General features: G+C 47.7%; 2 protein-coding genes across 2 annotated transcripts; both read left to right on the forward strand.

Annotated features, from left to right (window-relative positions):
- Positions 1-1,903: 1,903 nt before the first annotated feature.
- fam83e (family with sequence similarity 83 member E) lies at positions 1,904-10,207 on the forward strand (the record flags this gene model as incomplete). The annotated part of the gene is made up of 6 exons (XM_084446078.1): positions 1,904-2,404; positions 2,927-3,073; positions 4,280-4,404; positions 6,594-6,726; positions 9,614-9,829; positions 10,016-10,207. 6 exons carry the CDS (start codon positions 1,904-1,906, stop codon positions 10,205-10,207), a joined length of 1,314 nt encoding a protein of 437 aa, XP_084302204.1.
- A 668-nt stretch (positions 10,208-10,875) lies between these two features.
- Positions 10,876-20,543, forward strand: utp3 (UTP3 small subunit processome component). Its single transcript, XM_084445197.1, has 16 exons — positions 10,876-11,037; positions 11,311-11,398; positions 11,513-11,569; positions 11,753-11,809; positions 12,446-12,533; positions 13,164-13,232; positions 13,963-14,084; positions 14,280-14,426; positions 15,296-15,367; positions 15,476-15,516; positions 15,608-15,704; positions 16,409-16,534; positions 17,690-17,832; positions 18,437-18,497; positions 19,541-19,648; positions 20,165-20,543. Exons 1-16 carry the CDS (start codon positions 11,021-11,023, stop codon positions 20,252-20,254), a joined length of 1,383 nt encoding a protein of 460 aa, XP_084301323.1. The 5' UTR covers positions 10,876-11,020; the 3' UTR covers positions 20,255-20,543.
- The last annotated feature ends 4 nt before the right edge of the window (positions 20,544-20,547 follow it).

The raw sequence follows: 20,547 nt of genomic DNA on the forward strand, positions 1-20,547 counted from the left end.
ATGGACTGATAGAGATATGGACTGATAGAGATGGACTGATAGAGATGGACTGATAGAGATATGGACTGATAGAGATGGACTGATAGAGATATGGACTGATAGAGATGGACTGATAGAGATATGGACTGATAGAGATGGACTGATAGAGATATGGACTGACAGATATGGACTGATAGAGATATGGACTGATAGAGATATGGACTGATAGAGATGGACTGATAGAGATATGGACTGATAGAGATGGACTGATAGAGATATGGACTATAAGTTTTCCAGTGTCTTTCAGCACTGCTCCACTTCCCCTGCAGAGCGTTAAAGGCACAGGGGTGGTGAAGGCGTCGGCTCTTTACGGCCGGCTCTAAACCAGAGATTATGAAGTTTCCATAGGAGGAGTGGACAGACAAGTGCGTACTTTGTGGAGGAAGACACTGGGACTTGTGGGAGAGACAGACAGACGTCAGATTCCTCTCAGCGTGGCTTTACTGGGACAGGAAGTGATGAGCAGCGAGGTAGTCCTCCCCCCACTCTGACGGACCCGCCCGTCCGGCCCGACCGGTCGGAGCAGCGCCGCGTCCCAGGAGGCCGAGGCGAGGACGCCGCTCTTTCACAGACAGATAATGGGTGCAGTAAAGACAGAAATATCACACCACAGGAACGCCTCAGACGCAACGTGACTGGCTGACCACGATAGCTGAGACCGTCCAGCCGGAGCCTAGAGGTGACGGGGCTGTGTGGGGCAGTCAGGGCGTGGAGGGGGCCGGGGGGGGGGGGTGTTGAGAGGGGCCGGGTCAGGGGCCCAGCCGGGGGCCAGACTGTACCTGGAGCTGTGAGGGACTGAAGGGATCTGTCAGCAGCGGAGCCGATACGCAGAGCGAGAGGGAGGGCGTGGAGGGGGGGGGGGGATGCCGTGGGGGGGGAGGGCGTGGAGGGGGGGGGGGGGGGGGGTGGAGGGGGAGGGGTGAGGACACCGGGGGGAGGAGGAGAGAGATAAGATCATCCACAACTCCACTGCCATTATCAGTCCTAACTGAGGATGTGGAACGGAGAGGTGAGTGGAGTTCTGTTGTTCCGTCGCTACCTTCACGGTGTTGATCATCTTTTAAACGTTTTACACCAGGTATAAAGCAACATGTAGGCTATTGTGCCTATTGTAATACTCCGTAGTCTGAACTATTAATTTCCTTATGTCAACAAGTGACTTGTGACATGTTTGAGAAGGGCTGGGAACATTCTTTTCAAAGAGTCTCCTGAATACTCTTTGTTTCACAAACAGGGACTTTTGGAATGGAAATGAACTGGAAATGAACTCACTGAATGCGTCCAGACCAAATGTTTCACTGAGATCCAAAGTGGGAACCATGTATGTTGGTGACTGGGTTTCTCCTGGTTGGAACATCGGGACTTTGCTGATGGGAACTCAGCTTCCTGGTGACCGACCGCCGTCCTCGCTAGAGTGCCTGTTACAATGAGGCGTCCTGGGCTGGGGGGTCCTCACATACCTGGTTTAGTAGGCGGGGGGGTGGAACTCCTTCACAGACATCTAGTCAGCCTGCCAGACAGACAGACAGGCAGACAGGCAGACAGCTGAACTAACCAGGCAGGCGGACATACAGGAAACCAGCTGAACAAACCAAGTGTGACCCAGTTGAGTTGTATAAACTCACTCCGCTAGTGTAAATAATGTCCGGCTGCGTCACTGAATAGCTAACTTTTCAGTGGCGTAGCTGGTTAAAACACTGTTTGCAACACGGGAAACCGGGGCTCAAATCCACCTCTGGGCAACCAAAATACATAACGCAGACAAGCTGATATTGGTCACACAGGCAGGCAGAAAGCCAGCCAAATAGACAGAACAGACAGACAGACAGACAGACAGACAGACAGGCTGCAGCCACCCCTAGCCATGTCCAACTCCCAGGAGCAGAGTCTGGACCCGGACGTGGTCTTCCTGCCCGTGGACGTGTCCAGCCCGGAGTTCGTCCACTGTGAGCGCGAGCGGCGGGCGGTGGAGCATCTGCTGAGCTGCGGCCCGTCGGCCTTCTACAGCGCGCTGGACCAGGAGCAGCTCGACCCCTTCCTCTCCCCGGAGGAGGCGGGGCACATCAGCCGCTGGGCCCGCCCCTACCGGGCCAGCCGGGTCAGGCTGGAGAACGGGCAGGAGGAGGAGGAGGATGGGGAGGAGGAGGAGGAGGAGGAGGAGGATGGCAGCGCCGGGGTGCAGGGATTCTCCCATCGCTACTTCCCCACCCACTCGGACACCCCGGCGCCGCTGCTGGAGCTGGGCTGGCCGGAGAGGGTGTCCTGGGTGGGGCGGGTCAGCGCCACAGTCCACACCAGCCCCCCCGCCGAGGGACAGCCCCCCCTCAGGGAGGTCCTCAGGAGGCTCCTGCGCGGGGCCACTAAGGTGAGAGAGAGATGGAGAGATGGATTCATGGGTTTACTGTACACTGTGCTCTGTTGGAGAGGTGTATGAGTGTGTATATTGTATATTGTGCTGTGTTGGAGAGGTGTAGTAGTGTGTATATTGTATATTGTGCTGTGTTGGAGAGGTGTAGTAGTGTGTATATTGTATATTGTGCTCTGTTGGAGAGGTGTAGTAGTGTGTATATTGTATTGTGTTGTGTTGGAGAGGTGAATTAGTGTGTATGTTGTGTTGTGTTGGAGAGGTGTATTAGTGTGTATATTGTATATTGTGCTGTGTGTATTCTGGAGAGATGTTTGAGTGTGCTTATTGTTTGTTTACTGAGTTTGTTTATAAACTACAAGCCGAGTTGTTATTCTGTATTTGGACAATGACAGAAAAGATATATAGAGAGAGAAACAATCAAATAATAAAATCTGATCATCTTAAATATTTGATCACAAAATATAATAATCATATCATGTTTAATGAACAAAATGATCTAATTGTGAAATGTTCGGCCAGGTGATTGCCATAGCAACAGACAAGCTGACTGACAGTGCGGTGACCTACGACCTTCACCAGATGGCCTCCCAGGGAGTTCCTGTTTACATCATCCTGAACCATAGGGCTGTCCAGGACGACTTCACCCCCAACAGGCTGAGGCACCCGGTCAGTTACTGATGCTACTGCTACTGTTAGTCTGGTACTGGTACTGTTAGTCTGGTACTGATACTGTTAGTCTGGTACCGGTACTGTTAGTCTGGTACTGGTACTGTTAGTCTGGTACTGGTACTGGTGCTGGTACTGTTAGTGTGTTACTGGTGCTGGTACTGTTAGTGTGTTACTGATACTGGTACTGTTAGTGTGTTACTGGTGCTGGTACTGTTAGTGTGTTATTGGTGCTGGTACTGTTAGTGTGTTACTGGTACTGTTACTGTTATTGGTGCTGGTACTGGTGCTGTAGCTCTGAGGGTCATCTCATTAGTCCACATGAAAAACATCTGATAACAAACAAACAAATTCATGACTTATTGTATTTCAACAGGCTAAAGTCACACCTCACCGCCAACAAACATCAGTTAGGTCACAGTCTAAATGGTAAATGGACTGCACTTATATAGCGCTTTTTCACCTTAGCGGCACTCAAAGCGCTTTACAATGGCCTCTCATTCACCCATTCACACACACACCCCAATGGCGGTAGCTGCCATGCAAGTTGCTAACCTGCTCATTGGGAGCAATTTGGGGTTAGGTGTCTTGCTCAAGGACACTTCGACATGTGGACAGTCAGAGCTGGGATTCGAACCATTGACCCTTTGATCATTGAATGACCTGCTCTACCAACTGAGCTATAGCCGCCACAGTCTAGGGTAATACCTTCCTAGGGGTCCTACAAACTGTTTGATAACCTCTTTGTAACCTATAGATCTGTATTTGTGCTTTTGTCATACAATACATTTGTCCTCTGCACCTTAAGGCTGTCTGTCAGACTCTCCGTGAAACTAGACACACCCCGACTGCCTTCAGCAAATGTTTCTTGAAATAGTTTTCTGTGGATGCTATAATCACGTATGTTAAGAATGTGACATGAGTGAAGCAATGCTTGTGAACTCAGGTCGTTCTAAACAGGTCACTCTACATTCAATGCATGTGCACTTTGTGTGTGTGTGTGGGTGGGTGTGGGTGTGTGTGCGTGCGTGTGCATGCATGTGCGCGTGCGTGTGTGCGTGAGGACATATTTGTGGTCATGAAATAACAATTACACGTGTGCGAAATAGAGTTTTCTGTCTGACAAATGAAGATTTATTCTTCTTCTATTCATGAATTGCTTTTGCTGATAACCTGTATTTCATCCGGCCCCCGTTCTCCGTGTAGAACATCCAGGTGCGCCTCCTGGGGGGGAGAACCTTCTGCTCCAGGGAGGGCAGGATGGTGGAGGGGGAGATGAAAAATAGCTTCCTCCTGGTGGACCTGGAGACCGTGGTCCAAGGCAGCTACAGGTAAAGGACAAAAGGTTGTTAACGTGCAGGCGTGCGTGTTTCAGATCGGTAACGTGCAAGCATGTGTGTTACAGATCGTTAACGTGCAGGTGTGCGTTTTACAGATCGTTAACGTGCAGGTGTGCGTGTTACAGATCGTTAACGTGCAGGTGTGCGTGTTACAGATCGTTAACGTGCAGGTGTGCGTGTTACAGATCGTTAACGTGCAGGTGTGCGTGTTACAGGTTGTGTGCGTGTTGCACGCATGCCGAGAGGCTGGTTTTTAATGGCACATAGGAACCCTGTGGTATTCAGAAACAACCACAGGCACTCTAGTGGAACCTGTTTTGAAAGAAAAAGAATTATGATAACCACATCAGGTACTTGTGGAAGAACCAAATCTAAGTCGTCACTCGTGTGGTTTCACAGATAAAAGGCCTTTAATGCCTGTGCTTAGACGTCTGGATTCAAGCCTTTGAGGGTGTTTATGTGTCAAATGTACAAAATACAGGGACCATGTATGAGGAAATGCTTGAAAAATAAGATTATGAAATGTCCCTAAAGGTTTTGCATAGAGATCATGAGGTTTGGTGATACTGTATGCTGGGTAGAGATCATGAGGTTTGGTGATACTGTACGCTGGGTAGTGATCATGAGGTTTGGTGATACTGTACGCTTGGTAGTGATCATGAGGTTTGGTGATACGCTGGGTAGTGATCATGAGGTTTGGTGATACGCTGGGTAGTGATCATGAGGTTTGGTGATACGCTGGGTAGTGATCATGAGGTTTGGTGATACGCTGGGTAGTGATCATGAGGTTTGGTGATACTGTACGCTGGGTAGTGATCATGAGGTTTGGTGATACTGTACGCTGGGTAGTGATCATGAGGTTTGGTGATACACTGGGTAGTGATCATGAGGTTTGGTGATACGCTGGGTAGTGATCATGAGATTTGGTGATACTGTACGCTGGGTAGTGATCATGAGGTTTGGTGATACTGTACGCTGGGTAGTGATCATGAGGTTTGGTGATACTGTACGCTGGGTAGTGATCATGAGGTTTGGTGATATGCTGGGTAGTGATCATGAGGTTTGGTGATACGCTGGGTAGTGATCATGAGGTTTGGTGATACTGTACGCTGGGTAGTGATTATGAGGTTTGGTGATACTGTACGCTGGGTAGTGATCATGAGGTTTGGTGATACTGTACGCTGGGTAGTGATCATGAGGTTTGGTGATATGCTGGGTAGAGATCATGAGGTTTGGTGATATGCTGGGTAGAGATCATGAGGTTTGGTGATATGCTGGGTAGAGATCATGAGGTTTGGTGATATGCTGGGTAGAGATCATGAGGTTTGGTGATATGCTGGGTAGTGATCATGAGGTTTGGTGATATGCTGGGTAGTGATCATGAGGTTTGGTGATATGCTGGGTAGTGATCATGAGGTTTGGTGATATGCTGGGTAGTGATCATGAGGTTTGGTGATATGCTGGGTAGTGATCATGAGGTTTGGTGATATGCTGGGTAGTGCCATTTGGCTTAATCTTTCTCTAAAAGTGGATGTTCCACAGAGTTGTCATTAAAAACCAACACACCGATGTCGGTGGACTCAGGCCTTCATCAGCATGTGGGGATTGGATCTCTGATCCAGGCAGGTTGTGTGCTGTGGTCCCTCTCTGTCTGGACCCCCCATCTGTCTAGTAGAGAGACGAGAAGTTCAAAAGATGATCACCCTCAGCTACAGTACCATAGAGAAACAAGTGCTAGTGTTCTAGTCCTAATCTAACCCTAATCTCGTTGGTTCAGTAGTACTCCGACCTGACGGCCTGGCTGCTCCGTGCTCATGCTCCTGCCCGGTGCCTCCGGTCAGCTGACCAGCTGCTCCTGGAGGTACCGAGGTCAAAGCGGAAGCTCAGGGGGGATAGAGCCTTTTCAGTCGCTGCTCCCAAACTATGGAACGACCTACCCCTGCACATTCGACAGGCTTCATCACTGTCCATTTTTTTAAACTAGTCTTAAAACCCATTTTTATTCCTTGGCTTTCAACCTGGCATGAGACTTTGCTCCAACTGTCTTTTATTGTTTATTGTTTCATTGCTGGTTACTGTTTGTATTTATGTATTTATGATTACTCATGTACAGCACTTTGTTGTTTTTAAAGCGCTCTATAAATAAAGTTATGTTGAGTTGAGTGTTTGCGCCCCTCCAGTCTGACGTGGAGCGACGCCCACCTGCACCGGCAGCTGGTGACGGTGCTGAGGGGCCCGGTGGTCGAGTCCTTCGACAGAGAGTTCCGGATCTTGTTCGCTGCCTCGCAGCCCCTCCCCGCCACCGGGAGAGTGGTACGGTCCACCGCGGAGGCCAGGCATCACTCAGGTAACACTGTAAACGTCTAGTATATTGTGTGTACATTGTTTTTTCCTCCGCGACAGCGCAGGGTGAGAGGTGATGTTTTCGGTGCCTTGTATTTGTGCGTGCGTTTGTTTGCTTGTTGGTTTGCGTGTTTGTCCGTTAGCAGGATTACACGAAAACTCCTGGACTGATTTTCACGCAGCTCTGTGGAAGGGTGTAGCATGGGCCAACTTATTATATTTTGGAGCGGATCCAAATCACGGGGCGGGTCCACAGGCCACCCGAACATGGCCGACCATTCACCGCCATTCATTTTAGGACTAGGATTATGCAAAAACGATTTTCATGAAACTCGGTGGAGGGGTGTCTCATTGGTCACTTTAGAACCCATTCAATTTTGGAGCGGATCCGAATCATGGCCCGGATCCACAAATGAAAACAAAACTTAGAACAAAGCCAGCTCTTGGGCACAGGAGCCAAAAATCCATTGTCAGTGGGGGGATTGAAATGGCAATATCTCGGCGTGGGAAGGTCACATGATTTGGACTGGCATAAAGCCCTCGACCTAATGAATGCAGCACTACCAAACATGTCCTGCTTGCACACACACGTGCGCGCACAGAGCCACAAAATGCACTCATGGGCAGAGGTCTGTGCTCTCCAAGCACCATTTCTAATTATTTTTGCGTTTGTATTTTGTCCTGCTCTTTTGCACTGTCGCGTCTCATGTCTGCACCCTGTCCAATGTTGTCTCCATGTTATGCACCATTGACCGAAACAAATTCCTAGTATGTTGAAAAACGACGAATAAACGATAAACATTTCTGATTCTGATTCTGGGGGGAGTTGAACCTGATTTTGATAACTCTACTTGGGCTGATTAGAATCGGTCGGTGCGTCCAGGTAGATCATCGTCACACCGTGGTTGGTCGGAGAACTAACACACACATTCTTCTCCTTGCCATGCAGAGTTCTCAGACATGGGTCAGCCCCGGTACCTCCCCCCGGAGCCTGTCCTCCGCCCCCTCTCCCCCCCACCCCCATGCTCCCCCCTGGACTGGGAGGCCCTGGGGGTCATCCAGAGAGACCGCCAGACCACAGAAACACCCGTCAATCCACACACACACCCCCGGACCCCGGACACACCCTTCAGTCCATACACACACCCCCGGACTACGGACACACCTTTCGATCCACACACACACAGACAGACCCCGGACACACCCTTCGATCCGCATGCTCGGTCCGTGGCCGTGGACGAGCCACTGCGGGGCCCGAAGGTGCCAGAGAAGAAGACGACCGTAGCGAAGGAGATTGATCGGCGCATAACAGCTCCTCTGGATGAGAGAAGGTATGTGTTGAACTTTCCGTTGCTCAGACCTTGATTTGGCCTCATTTTCTGGGCCTCAGAGTTCCTGATTCTCTCGCAGGTGTTCTGTTGGAAAGGTTGAGTCTGAAGGAATATTATGACTAACATGATACTCCGGCAAACACATAAAGATAATGGTTAATGGTGCCTAAACTATAGTCATGTCTATGTGGGCATCCCTATTGATGGAATCCACTATGAGTGGGTGACTGTACTCTATATCTGTGAATCATTTGCTCTGACTATTGTAACATTTCTCTTGAGAAAGATAGTGTGACAGTTAGCCTACTCTCTGTTCATGCCCTATCTCCCTCTTTGGGTGAATAGCTGGACACAATAGCAGTTTCTACCGGTGTTGGGGCCTGTTTGTAAATGCTCTTTCTCACTCTTTTTTTCACCAGCACATGTGTTAATCCCAACTTTGTGACAAAGAATCTGCGAGACAATCAAGCAAGTTTAAAGTAAGTGTGTGTCAGAGACAAGTTGTAATTCTGAGGTAGAGAGACAGGTACGTAGTATGTGGTTTCTCCCTCTCTCCATATGTGAGTTCTGCGGTAGCCTAATGGCTTTCTGCTGTCTGATTCCCTGACAGAAACAGGCTGCACTTTGAGACAGACCTCCAGAGATCCGCTGAAAGAGAAATCCCAAATAGGTAACAATGCACACGCCCATGACCAGACCACACAACCACCCTGGTAAAGTTTCACCTCAAACTAAAATTCTACTTCAATATTTGGACCAATGGTTTCTGTTAAAATATACAGTTTTAGCCTGCTTCACTATGGCCAGCCTGTGTGTGTCATAGGTTGAGTACTCCTACAGCACAAAATAAAGAGTCCATTTGCAAATAAATATTGACTACTGTCCACAGCAAAAGAGTTGTAAACATACAGCATACAAAAACAACAAAATACATTAGGATTGTATTTTAAATCTACTTGTTTTCTTTTTCCGATTCAAGGGTCCAGTCCAGAACGGAGCGTAGCTATTTCAGACAGCTGTCCAATCAGAGGAGCTCTGAGTCTGACGACATAGCGACATCCCAGGCTGCTCAGTACAGCACACAGACGAGCTCAGGACAGGAGATGCGCCACAGTAGAGATCGTCCAATCAGGAGGGAGGACTTACTGGATGAAGAGTTACCTTCAGACAGCCCGCCATCGTCTAGGGTGGGTGTCAGGTTTATGAAAGCTCTCACAACGACATTGTTAGAACTACAAGTCCCAGGTTACATCTGTTTCCCTACATGTGAGGAGGTCTGAGGGGATCTGAACGCTGTGAGAAACATGTCTGTACGGTAGCTTCACCTTCCTCATGACTGGGCGGTTGGAATTGAGGGCATAATTCCTTACATCTCACCAGCGTTCGTAGCCTCCACAAGCATATTTGGAACCGGTCTTAGCCAGTCTTAACCAGTCTTAACCAGTCTTAACCAGTCTTAACTGGTCTTAAGCGTCTGACCGATGAAAATGTGAGGAGACTGTGATTGTGGTCTTCCCCTCTTTCAGAGACCTCTGATACTGCGCGTTCCCCAGACGGACTGTTTCAGCTCGCTGAGTGACATCCTGAAGAGACTGCAGCCTCGCCAGAGCGCCTCGGCTGGGGTCACCAGGGGGTCGAGGACCACCGTGTCAGAGCTCAGCAGGTCCATGATGGACCTGAGCAGAAACCATGACGACACAGGCCAGGAGAGGGACCCCCCTGTGCCCAGACTACAGGCCAGTGTAAGTGAGGGGAGTGTGTGTGTGTGTGTGTTTGTGTGTGTGTCTGTCTGTGCATGTGCGTGTCTGTCTTTCTGTGTATGTGTATGTGTGTGTGCGCGTGTCTGTCTGTGTGTGTATGTGTGTGTATGTGTGTGTGTCCTCTGATGTCCTCTGATGACCTCTCCCCTGTCCGTCTCGTTCTGACAGTACTTTGACTCCAGAATGACCCCAGCCCTCGCCCTGATCAGGAAGAGGAGTGATGCAATGAAATCCGAGTTCCTCCGACAACCCAAGAGTTTTATACCTCCTCCGAGGCCTCGCAGTTCCAGCTTCGGCCTCCAGAGGGAGTGGAGACGGCCTCAGACTCACCAGGAGAGACAGAGAGAAGATGCTGAATGACGGAAGGGCTCAGTCCTTATCAAAGGGACAGAGTACGCTAGAGGAACAGGTAATAGCTGCTAAAGTGTGTACTGTCTGTCTGGGACAGACCACTGGAGGCGAGGCTGTAGGTAGGTACTGTAGCCCTGAGGGTGGAGCATCAACACTGGACAACCGCCTGTCGTTGTGCCCTTGAGCAAGGCACTCACCCCCGACATTAGCTCAAAGCATTGTAAGTCACTTTGGATAAAAGCATCTGCTAAATGACCAAATTGTTAATTGAATGTTGGCCCAACCTCCAGCTGCGGTGCCACTAGAGCATGTTGTTGAGTAATAAAATGTTAATCCTACCTCACTTTGAAGAAACCATGGGGGAAAAGTGTTTGCTGTGTACGAGAAGAATATTGTTTTAAGAAAACTGCATAAAATGGAAATGAAATTCAGGCTAGCACCAGCATGCATGGTTGCAGACCAGTTCCTGTACATTATAGCGTTATAACTTGTAGGACACAATTGTGGAATAAATTGGTGTCATTGTATTTACCCACACTATAAAACAAAGGACATCTTTATCTCCGGATTCCAATGTTATTTTCATATCAGCCGCTAGGTGGCAGCTTTGTATCTTTCTGACTGCCAAACCTACACAGAAAAGAAGAGACACGGACGGAGAAGAAGAAAACCAGGAAGCACGTGTGGCTGTGGCACGAAGGATCGACTGTGGCAGCATAGCTAGTCTACAGCTAAATAAACTATACCTTCATAATTCTAATGTGTAAAAAACGTACATCTGAAACGTGTTTTTACTGAGACGATAACGCAACCAGCATCGATATGGTCCGTGCGCAAAGGTGAGCGAGCTAATGAAAGTACCCATGCTGCTATGATTTCATTTTGTTAGCCAAATACATGTGGCCCTTATGCCATGTAACTTAGTCCACTGTTCCCTTAACTAGCTAGCAATGTTTGAAGTATTGTCAATGAACAACAGCTGAGCTTTCTGCTCTGTCAAAGTTTATAAGTAGAAGGCGTCAGAATTGGGCTAGCATCTTTACTTTAGCCTGCTAGCTAGCATCTTGTTATCTAGTGTAATAGTATGACTTCTACCCCCCTCTGCCACTCAGAAAAAAATCATTTAAAAAGCCCCAGACTAAAGAGCAGTATGATTCTGATGACCCTGAGGCCTACAAGGACATGCCTGTCCCAGACAAGGTAACTTGCAGTTACATTATGATTCGTCTGTAGTACTTTGTTGCTGTAACAGACTTTGTAAACACCGCATTCTATCCAGCCTTAAATAAACCCTACTGCTTTCCTGCTCACCAGAAGTCAACGCAGTACTCCAAGGACAAGATCGACGAGTTCCACGATGACAAAATCAAAGTGAGTCTCTGTTTTTGCACCTTTCTAGAATCCTTCACATCTAGGCCCAATCAGGCCATGTCTGATTCAGTCGTGTCTCTCTAACATTCTACAAGTATAGTGTTCCCTACCTGCTAAATATGGACCCTGATGCATTTTCCGACTGGGTTTATGAGGCCATGTTCTTTCTCTTGACTGTCACAGAGACTCCTTGCGCGTGGGGTTCAGATGGATAGTGACCATGAAGATATCGATGAAGAGGTGAGCCATACGTTGATGTCACAGTCACCCTCCCTCCTCTGAGTGGGTTTAAATGCCATTCCAGCAGACTGGTATAACAGTCCCATACCTTTATCTGATACAGAGTACAGTACACACTTACTGACATGCCTTTATCTCATACAGGAGAGTAGAGCAGGCACCTAGAGTGACATGCCTGGAACATTGGGATGCAGGATGTTTGAGTCTGTGTCATGTTGTTTGAGTCTGTGTCATGTTGAGTCTCATGTTTGAGTCTGTGTCATGTTGAGTCATGTTGTTTGAGTCTGTGTGATGTTGTTTGAGTCTGTGTCATGTTGTTTGAGTCTGTGTCATGTTGAGTCTCATGTTTGAGTCTGTGTCATGTTGAGTCTCATGTTGTTTGAGTCTGTGTGATGTTTGAGTCTGTGTCATGTTGTTTGAGTCTGTGTCATGTTGAGTCTCATGTTGTTTGAGTCTGTGTCATGTTGAGTCTCATGTTTGAGTCTGTGTCATGTTGTTTGAGTCTGTGTGATGTTGTTTGAGTCTGTCCTGTTTGAGTCTGTGTCATGTTGTTTGAGTCTGTGTGATGTTTAAGTCTGTGTGATGTTTAAGTCTGTGTCATGTTTGAGTCTGTCATGTTCTGGATGGTTCTTACAGGAGGAAGTGATGGGACTGGACATCTCTGACTCCGAGGATGATGATGAGGATGATATGGAGAGTGATCTAGAGGGCAAGAAGGATGATGGTAAACTATGAATCAAATAAAACTTTATTTATGGTGCATTTCATACAAAAGGGCAACAGAATGCACTTCACAGAAAGGGTGGGGGGGGGGGTCTACATACGTAACCGAGGGAAACGAGTCCTTGTGAGTCCTGTGTCGGTAGCGAGTTGTTGGTTAAACTCTCTCCCCCGGTATAAATACCAACCACCAGCGCTGATGGAGAGCTAGCTTTTCATCGATATAGCTGGTTAAAACTGACTGTTCCACGGGAGACCTGGGCTCCAATCCCAGCCAGGGCACGCTGAAACATATGGGTCACACATATAGTATCCTACCCCTCATTTTCCAGAGGGAAATCTTCTGACCTCTCTCATCGAGAAGATCAAGCAAGCTCCTGGAAAATGTTTTACTGTATTAGCTATATCATGAGAACATATTAGAACACATATGCATAGCATAAAAACTACATTATAAGAAACTTAACATAAAAAATTATTGCATAAATAAATACAAATATTATATGAACGTGAAACTGTCAATAAATTGCTCTCTCATTGTCTTTGGTCTTATGTTTGTTCCACAATGACTCTTATCTGTGTGTGTGTGTGTGTGTGTGTGTGTGTGTGTGTGTGTGTGTGTGTTCTCACCTAGACCTCCCCAATGAATTGGCCTGGGGAAACAGAAAGAAGATCTTCTATGACTCTGACTATGTGGCGGCCAGTGAGTACAATTCCCTCCGACTACAATTCCCACTGAACCTAACTCCCTGCTCCATGTCACTGACTTCCTGGTGTCGGCAGACCAGGGGGTAAAAGTAACACTATGGCTGCGTTCCGAATCGCATACTTCCCTACTATATAGTATGCCAAAACAGAATGTAGTATGTCCCAATACATAGTATGCCACATGCAGTATGGCAAAAATACCAGGATGTCCTACTACATCCGGTCGTATTTTGCAGTATGCAAGCCAGCAGGCTTTTCTGGCTATTCTGACCCACAATCCTGTGCGCAGCAGAAATGTGCGTCACGTGCGAGTCGTGACATCTGTAGACGAATGTCGCGTTATGGACAGCGACGGATGTGGGCAAATTTCAAGGCTCAATGTTATAACAAGGTAGTATGTCCCAATTGGATGCCTACTGCTTGCAAAGTACATACTTTCTAAGGGCAGCTGTAGTAGGTACTGGTAGTAAGAAGTAGAAGTATGCGATTCGGAACGCAGCCTATGTCTCCACCAGAGGGTAAAACTAACACTATGTCTCCACCAGAGGGTAAAACTAACACCATGTCTCCACCAGAGGGTAAAACTAACACTATGTCTCCACCAGAGGGTAAAACTAACACCATGTCTCCACCAGAGGGTAAAACTAACACTATGTCTCCATCAGAGGGTAAAACTAACACCATGTCTCCACCAGAGGGTAAAACTAACACCATGTCTCCACCAGAGGGTAAAACCCAGGAGCAGGTAGAGCTGGAGGATGCTGAAGAGGAGGAAGAAGCTAAGAATATTCAGAAACGTTTGGTTGCCAACCTGAGTGAGGAGGATTATGACCTGAACCTTCTTCAGGTGTGCACTGTTATTAATACTGTTGATAATACTGTTATTAATGGGTATAACATTGTGTGAACTGTTAAAGGTTATTTATGCCTATACTTATTGTGTATTCTAGTGGGTGTGTCCCCTGTTATAAATCACATATTGTTTGATAAAGCCAAGATAACCTTGTAATCTTTTGGCCATTGTGTTTGTGTGGGAGCGTAGGAGTTTGCAGTGGAGGAGAAGGGGGTGGAGGAGAAGGAGGAGAGGATTGTGAAAGACCTGAAGCAGATGTCCCAGAAGGAGAAGATGAAGCTACTGAGGAAGGAGTCGCCAGAACTTCTGGAGCTCATCCAGGATTTCAAGGCGAAGGTAAACGTCCGAGCTGCTGTGGAGCGCTAGTACTCTGGTTCTGCATTAGCTATATCACAAGTAGTACTCTGGCTCTGTGCTGTAGTACTCTGGTTCTGTGCTGTAGTACTCTTGCTCTCTGCTGTAGTACTCTGGCTCTGTGCTGTAGTACTCTGGCTCTGTGCTGTAGTACTCTGGCTCTGTGCTATAGTACTCTGGCTCTGTGCTGTAGTACTCTGGCTCTGTGCTGTAGTACTCTGGCTCTGCTGTAGTACTCTGGCTCTGCTGTAGTACTCTGGCTCTGTATTAGCTATATCATAAGTAGTACTCTGGCTCTGTGCTGGGTTTCGGTCCAGCCCATGTTAAGGGCTTACCCAGGGCGGGATTAGAAACCACACTTCTGTGAGTCGGGCACAAATTTAACCAACCAGCTCGCCACCATTACCTGGGACTCCGAAGGCATTTTTACTCTGTTCCACACACTTTGTTGACTGAGTCAGAGTCTGTCAAGCACACAAACTCAGTAGGAAACATTAAGTAATCCTACAACGTAAATCATACTGTATATCCCCCCGTGACCCAGATGAACCCTTAAGCACTTATGGTGAACTGAGAGGAGGAACAGGTGGAAGCAATATTGTAGCAATCACAACCACCAAGAGAACACATTAAGAGCTCTTCCCTCCAATCCCCTCAGAGCTCCACCATAAGAGGTGGATTTTGGCGCAGGGCCAAAGATATTCTGGATCCTGTAATGTTCTCTGTGTGAATATGCGTCTGTAATGTTCTCTGTGTGTATCACTCTTTTGGACTTTTGGTGTGTGTGTGTGTGTGTGTGTGTGTGTGTGTGTGTGTGTGTGTGTGTGTGTGTGTGTGTGTGTGTGTTGCAGCTGGCGGAGTTGAAGGACGAGCTGCAGCCTCTCCTGGAGATGGTGTCGGACGGGCGCATCCCTCCAGGGAAGGTGGGACCTCTTTACTCTGCTCTTCAACTCCCACCCTGCTTTCTAAACAACTCCTATTTCCTCGGTGGAAAATTCACTCTTTATCGCTGTTTTTCCCTCTTTGTAAAGGGGGCGGACTACCTGAAGACCAAGCGGCAGCTCTACCAGAAGTAAGTGTGAATTAAAAGTGGACGTGGGATTAACGCATTAACTCATTTGTCTGAGTTTTTAATTGAACGGATGTCTGATTCCTCTCCACAGCTACTGCACAAACATCAGCTTCTACCTCGTCCTGAAAGCAAAGAGAATCCCCGCCCAGAACCACCCCGTGATCGAGAGGCTGGTGACCTACAGAAACGTGAGTCTAGGTTCTGATTGGTTACCTTCAGGAACATGGTTACCTTCAGGTACATGACTACGTTCTGACCGGTGACCTACAGAAACGTGAGTCTGGGTTCTGACTGGTGACCTACAGGAAGGTGAGTCTACGTTCTGACTGGTGACCTACAGAAACATGACTACGTTCTGACTGTAGACCTACAGGAACGTGAGTCTGCGTTCTGACTGGTGACCTACAGAAACATGACTACGTTCTGACTGTAGACCTACAGGAACGTGAGTCTGCGTTCTGACCGGTGACCTACAGGAACGTGAGTCTGGGTTCTGACCACTGACCTACAGGAACGTGAGTCTGCGTTGTGACCACTGACCTACAGGAACGTGAGTCTGGGTTCTGACCGGTGACCTAGAGGAGCGTGAGTCTACGTTCTGATTGGTGATCTAGAGGAATGTGAGTCTGGGTTCTGACCGGTGACCTACAGGAACGTGAGTCTACGTTCTGATTGGTGACCTACAGGAACGTGAGTCTGGGTTCTGACTGTGACCTGCGTTCCGTTGGCACCAGTGTGCTACGATAGGAAAGCTCAGTCACGGAACAGCTTCACATGGTTTGGGTCTGGTGGGGCAGCGGCCGCTAACTGTTGAGAGGAGTTCTGTTGCCATGGGCTGTCTGGACGTTGTTGCGCTGTGCCTTGTGAATATGTGATTTTATCTGACCTGCAGCTGATTAATGACCTGAGCGCCGTGGACGCCCATCTCGCGCCTCAGCTCCGCCTCCTGCTGGCCGGACGGCAGGGCGAGAGGGCGGTCAGGAAGCCAGCGAGCAGCAAGGACACCAGGAAGGCCAAGGTGAGAACCAGAACCAGCTGGACGTCGCGTCCGAGTCACGCTTTCTGGTTCTCGTGTTACACGCTTCCTGGTTCTCGTGTTACACGCTTCCTGGTTCTCGTGTTTACAGAGGCCAAGTCTGGGGTCATTTTGTAGTCGAGGAACACAGGGTCACATGTAAGGTCCGGTTTCTCACAGATGTGGACTGGCTAACATTCCTGTACAAAGTATGGGACAACACCTTGAAAAAGATTAGATCACAAGACGACAAACTGCTAAGCTTTTTTAAACACAAACTTGAGACGCTTTCTTAAAATCCTTGGGAATCCCGCGGGAAATTAGATTTGCTAGAAACGGTAGTTTATTATGTGCGGATACTGAACAGCTCTTCTATGGGAACGGGATTGATGGCCACTACTAGGAGTCTGTTGTCTTGTCAGGTGTATCTACTAGGAGTCTGTTGTCTTGTCAGGTGTACCTACTGGGAGTCTGTTGTCTTGTCAGGTGTATCTACTAGGAGTCTGTTGTCTTGTCAGGTGTATCTACTAGGAGTCTGTTGTCTTGTCAGGTGTATCTACTAGGAGTCTGTTGTCTTGTCAGGTGTATCTACTAGGAGTCTGTTGTCTTGTCAGGTGTATCTACTAGGAGTCTGTTGTCTTGTCAGGTGTACCTACTGGGAGTCTGTTGTCTTGTCAGGTGTACCTACTAGGAGTCTGTTGTCTTGTCAGGTGTATCTACTAGGAGTCTGTTGTCTTGTCAGGTGTATCTACTAGGAGTCTGTTGTCTTGTCAGGTGTATCTACTAGGAGTCTGTTGTCTTGTCAGGTGTATCTACTAGGAGTCTGTTGTCTTGTCAGGTGTACCTACTGGGAGTCTGTTGTCTTGTCAGGTGTACCTACTAGGAGTCTGTTGTCTTGTCAGGTGTACCTACTGGGAGTCTGTTGTCTTGTCAGGTGTATCTACTAGGAGTCTGTTGTCTTGTCAGGTGTATCTACTAGGAGTCTGTTGTCTTGTCAGGTGTATCTACTAGGAGTCTGTTGTCTTGTCAGGTGTATCTACTAGGAGTCTGTTGTCTTGTCAGGTGTATCTACTAGGAGTCTGTTGTCTTGTCAGGTGTACCTACTAGGAGTCTGTTGTCTTGTCAGGTGTACCTACTAGGAGTCTGTTGTCTTGTCAGGTGTCTGGAGACGCCGGGCCCGAGGCGGCAGAAGATTCGGACGAGTCTGATCTGGATGAGGAGGCGGCGCTGCGCTTCTACAGAGCCGTGGAGGAGAGGACCAGGCTGAAGAGGAAGAGCAAGGACACTCCGCCTGGGGAGAGGTGAGGGGGGGGGCGGAGCCTGCTTTAATAACCCAGCCTGGGAAGAGGTGAGGGGGGCGGGCAGACCCTGCTTTAATAACCCAGCCTGGGGAGAGGTGAGGGGGGGCGGAGCCTGCTTTAATAACCCAGCCTGGGGAGAGGTGAGGGGGGGGCGGAGCCTGCTTTAATAACCCAGCCTGGGGAGAGGTGAGGGGGGGGGGGGCGGAGCCTGCTTTAATAACCTAGCCTGGGGAGGGGAGCCTGCCTTAATAACGCAGCCTGGGGAGGGGGGGCGTAGCGGAGCCTGCTTTAATAACCCCCATTCTGCGGAGGGGGGGGCGGAACCTGCTTTAATAACCCCCATTCTGGGGAGGGGAGGGGGGAGCCTGCTTTAATAACCCCCAGCCTGGGGAGGGGAGGGGGGCAGAGCCTGCTTTAATAACCCCCAGCCTGGGGAGGGGTGAGCTGAGCCTGCTTTAATAAATCTTTAAAAAGATTTAAACAGGCAGAGTGGGACTGAAGCGAGTAAGGCTTGATGGGAGTCTCAAGTCTCTCCCGAGTTCCTCTGAGAAGCAACAAAGAATGGAGTCTTGAATGAGATCCAACCGCTGTGTTTACTCTGCAGTGTGGAGGAGCCTGGAGAGGAGGAGATGAACGCTGATGCCAAGAGACGCATCACATATCAGGTGCAGTTTTACAAGCCCTCTGGAAATTGAAATAAGTTGCATGCACACAGAATTCAATGTCAAAACAGCCCTATAGTCATGTATGGGTAATCATGTGTAACGCATCATAGTAGATGGTCTTTGTCCCATGGTCACCTTATAAACAATCATTTGGATGAATAGCATTGACTTGTACAAGCATGAGTCAAGGACTTTCTCTCTATTCTATCACAATCACATGGTGATCTGCACACCAGACTGGTCTCACACACCAGACTGGTCTCACACACCAGACTGGTCTCACACACCAGACTGGTCTCACACACCAGACTGGTCTCACACACCAGACTGGTCTCTCACACCAGACTGGTCTCACACACCAGACTGGTCTCTCACACCAGACTGGTCTCACACACCAGACGTGTCTCATGCATCAGGGCATTATCCCATCCTGCCTTCCACCGTGCGTGCGTGCCAAGGTTATAATAGTTTTGGTTTTGTCATTAGTTTTTATTTTTATATCGTTTTAACTTTTTATTTTCAATTTCAGTTTAGTTTTGATTAGTTTTAAAGCAGGTTTGCTAGTTTAGTTTATTTTTTATTTTTTGAAAATGCTTAGTTTAGTTTTTATTAGTTTCAGTATTAGTTTTCTTTTTTTTTTCTTCTGTGCTAGCCTCATGAGACTATCCTGATCTCGCGAGCTCACGTGGTTTCACTCCGTGTGAAACAAGCCATCTGGCGCACGTCAAGTTACTTCTGCGCAGGGGCACAGCTAAGAAAAAATGGAGGATAGATTTCATATCAAGCCTAATATTTTGGGTGATGTATGAAATGAAAAAGACAAACTAAGGACATTTTCTCAATAATTTGTTTATTTTAGTTAGTTTTGTAAACGCACAATACAGTTTTAGTTAGTTATCGTTTTTTTTGTAAAGTCTTGTTTTTATTTTTATTTCAGTTAACTAAAATGTTTTTTCACACCTAGTTTTAGTATTTTAGTTAGTTTTCGTTAACTATAATAACCTTGGTGTGTGCGCGCGCATGTGCTCTCGTCGTTCCCTCAGATGGCGAAGAACAAAGGGCTTACACCAAAGAGGAAGAAGATCGACCGCAATCCCCGAGTCAAACACCGAGAGAAGTTCAGACGGGCCAAGATCCGCAGAAAGGGACAGGTTTGTCACCCCAGAGCCACTAGACTAGACCACCTGTCCTGAGGCCCCCGTCTTCTGGACGCTATGGTTAATAGGTTGACCGCAGAAGAGGAAACCTGTCCTGCACGATGTGATTTATCCTATATCATTGCCTGTTGTTGGAAATTTCCAGTCTGTATATATCCTAATAGAAGGTGTGTGTTTTCTAGTCTTTAGATATCCTAATGGAAGGTGTGTGTTTTCTAGTCTGTAGATATCCTAATGGGAGGTGTGTTTTCTAGTCTGTAGATATCCTAATAGGTGTGTGTTTTCTAGTCTGTAGATATCCTAATGGGAGGTGTGTGTTTTCTAGTCTGTAGATATCCTAATGGAAGGTGTGTGTTTTCTAGTCTGTAGATATCCTAATGAAAGGTTTGTGTTTTCTAGTCTGTAGATATCCTAATGGAAGGTGTGTGTTTTCTAGTCTGTAGATATCCTAATGAAAGGTTTGTGTTTTCTAGTCTGTAGATATCCTAATGGGAGGTGTGTGTTTTCCAGGTCCGTGAAGCCCGTCGGGAGGAGACCAGGTACTCTGGAGAAGCGTCTGGTATTCGTGCTGGAGTTAAGAAGAGTGTCAAACTCAAGTAACCAGGGCAGATGGCTCTATAAGATGGCACACGCATTAAGGACCACTGTGCAAGTACCATGTCTCTGTGCAGGACCGGACAGAACCACAGAATCTAGTCCAACGGGAGAGGACAAATGTTATGAACCACCACATAATCTGGTCTCATGGTGCGGTTCGTTCAGGATGCTGTGACATTATTTTAACCGTGTAATAATCATTGAGATTATATTTTTCCCAGAATTCGTTTGAGGCAGATTGATGTAATAGCCATGTGACAGTAAAATAAAATTCAGTGGATGAAATGTAAGATGCT

Source organism: Borostomias antarcticus (genome assembly GCF_949987555.1).
Source record: "Borostomias antarcticus genome assembly, chromosome: 11".
Lineage (NCBI taxonomy): Eukaryota > Metazoa > Chordata > Actinopteri > Stomiiformes > Stomiidae > Borostomias > Borostomias antarcticus.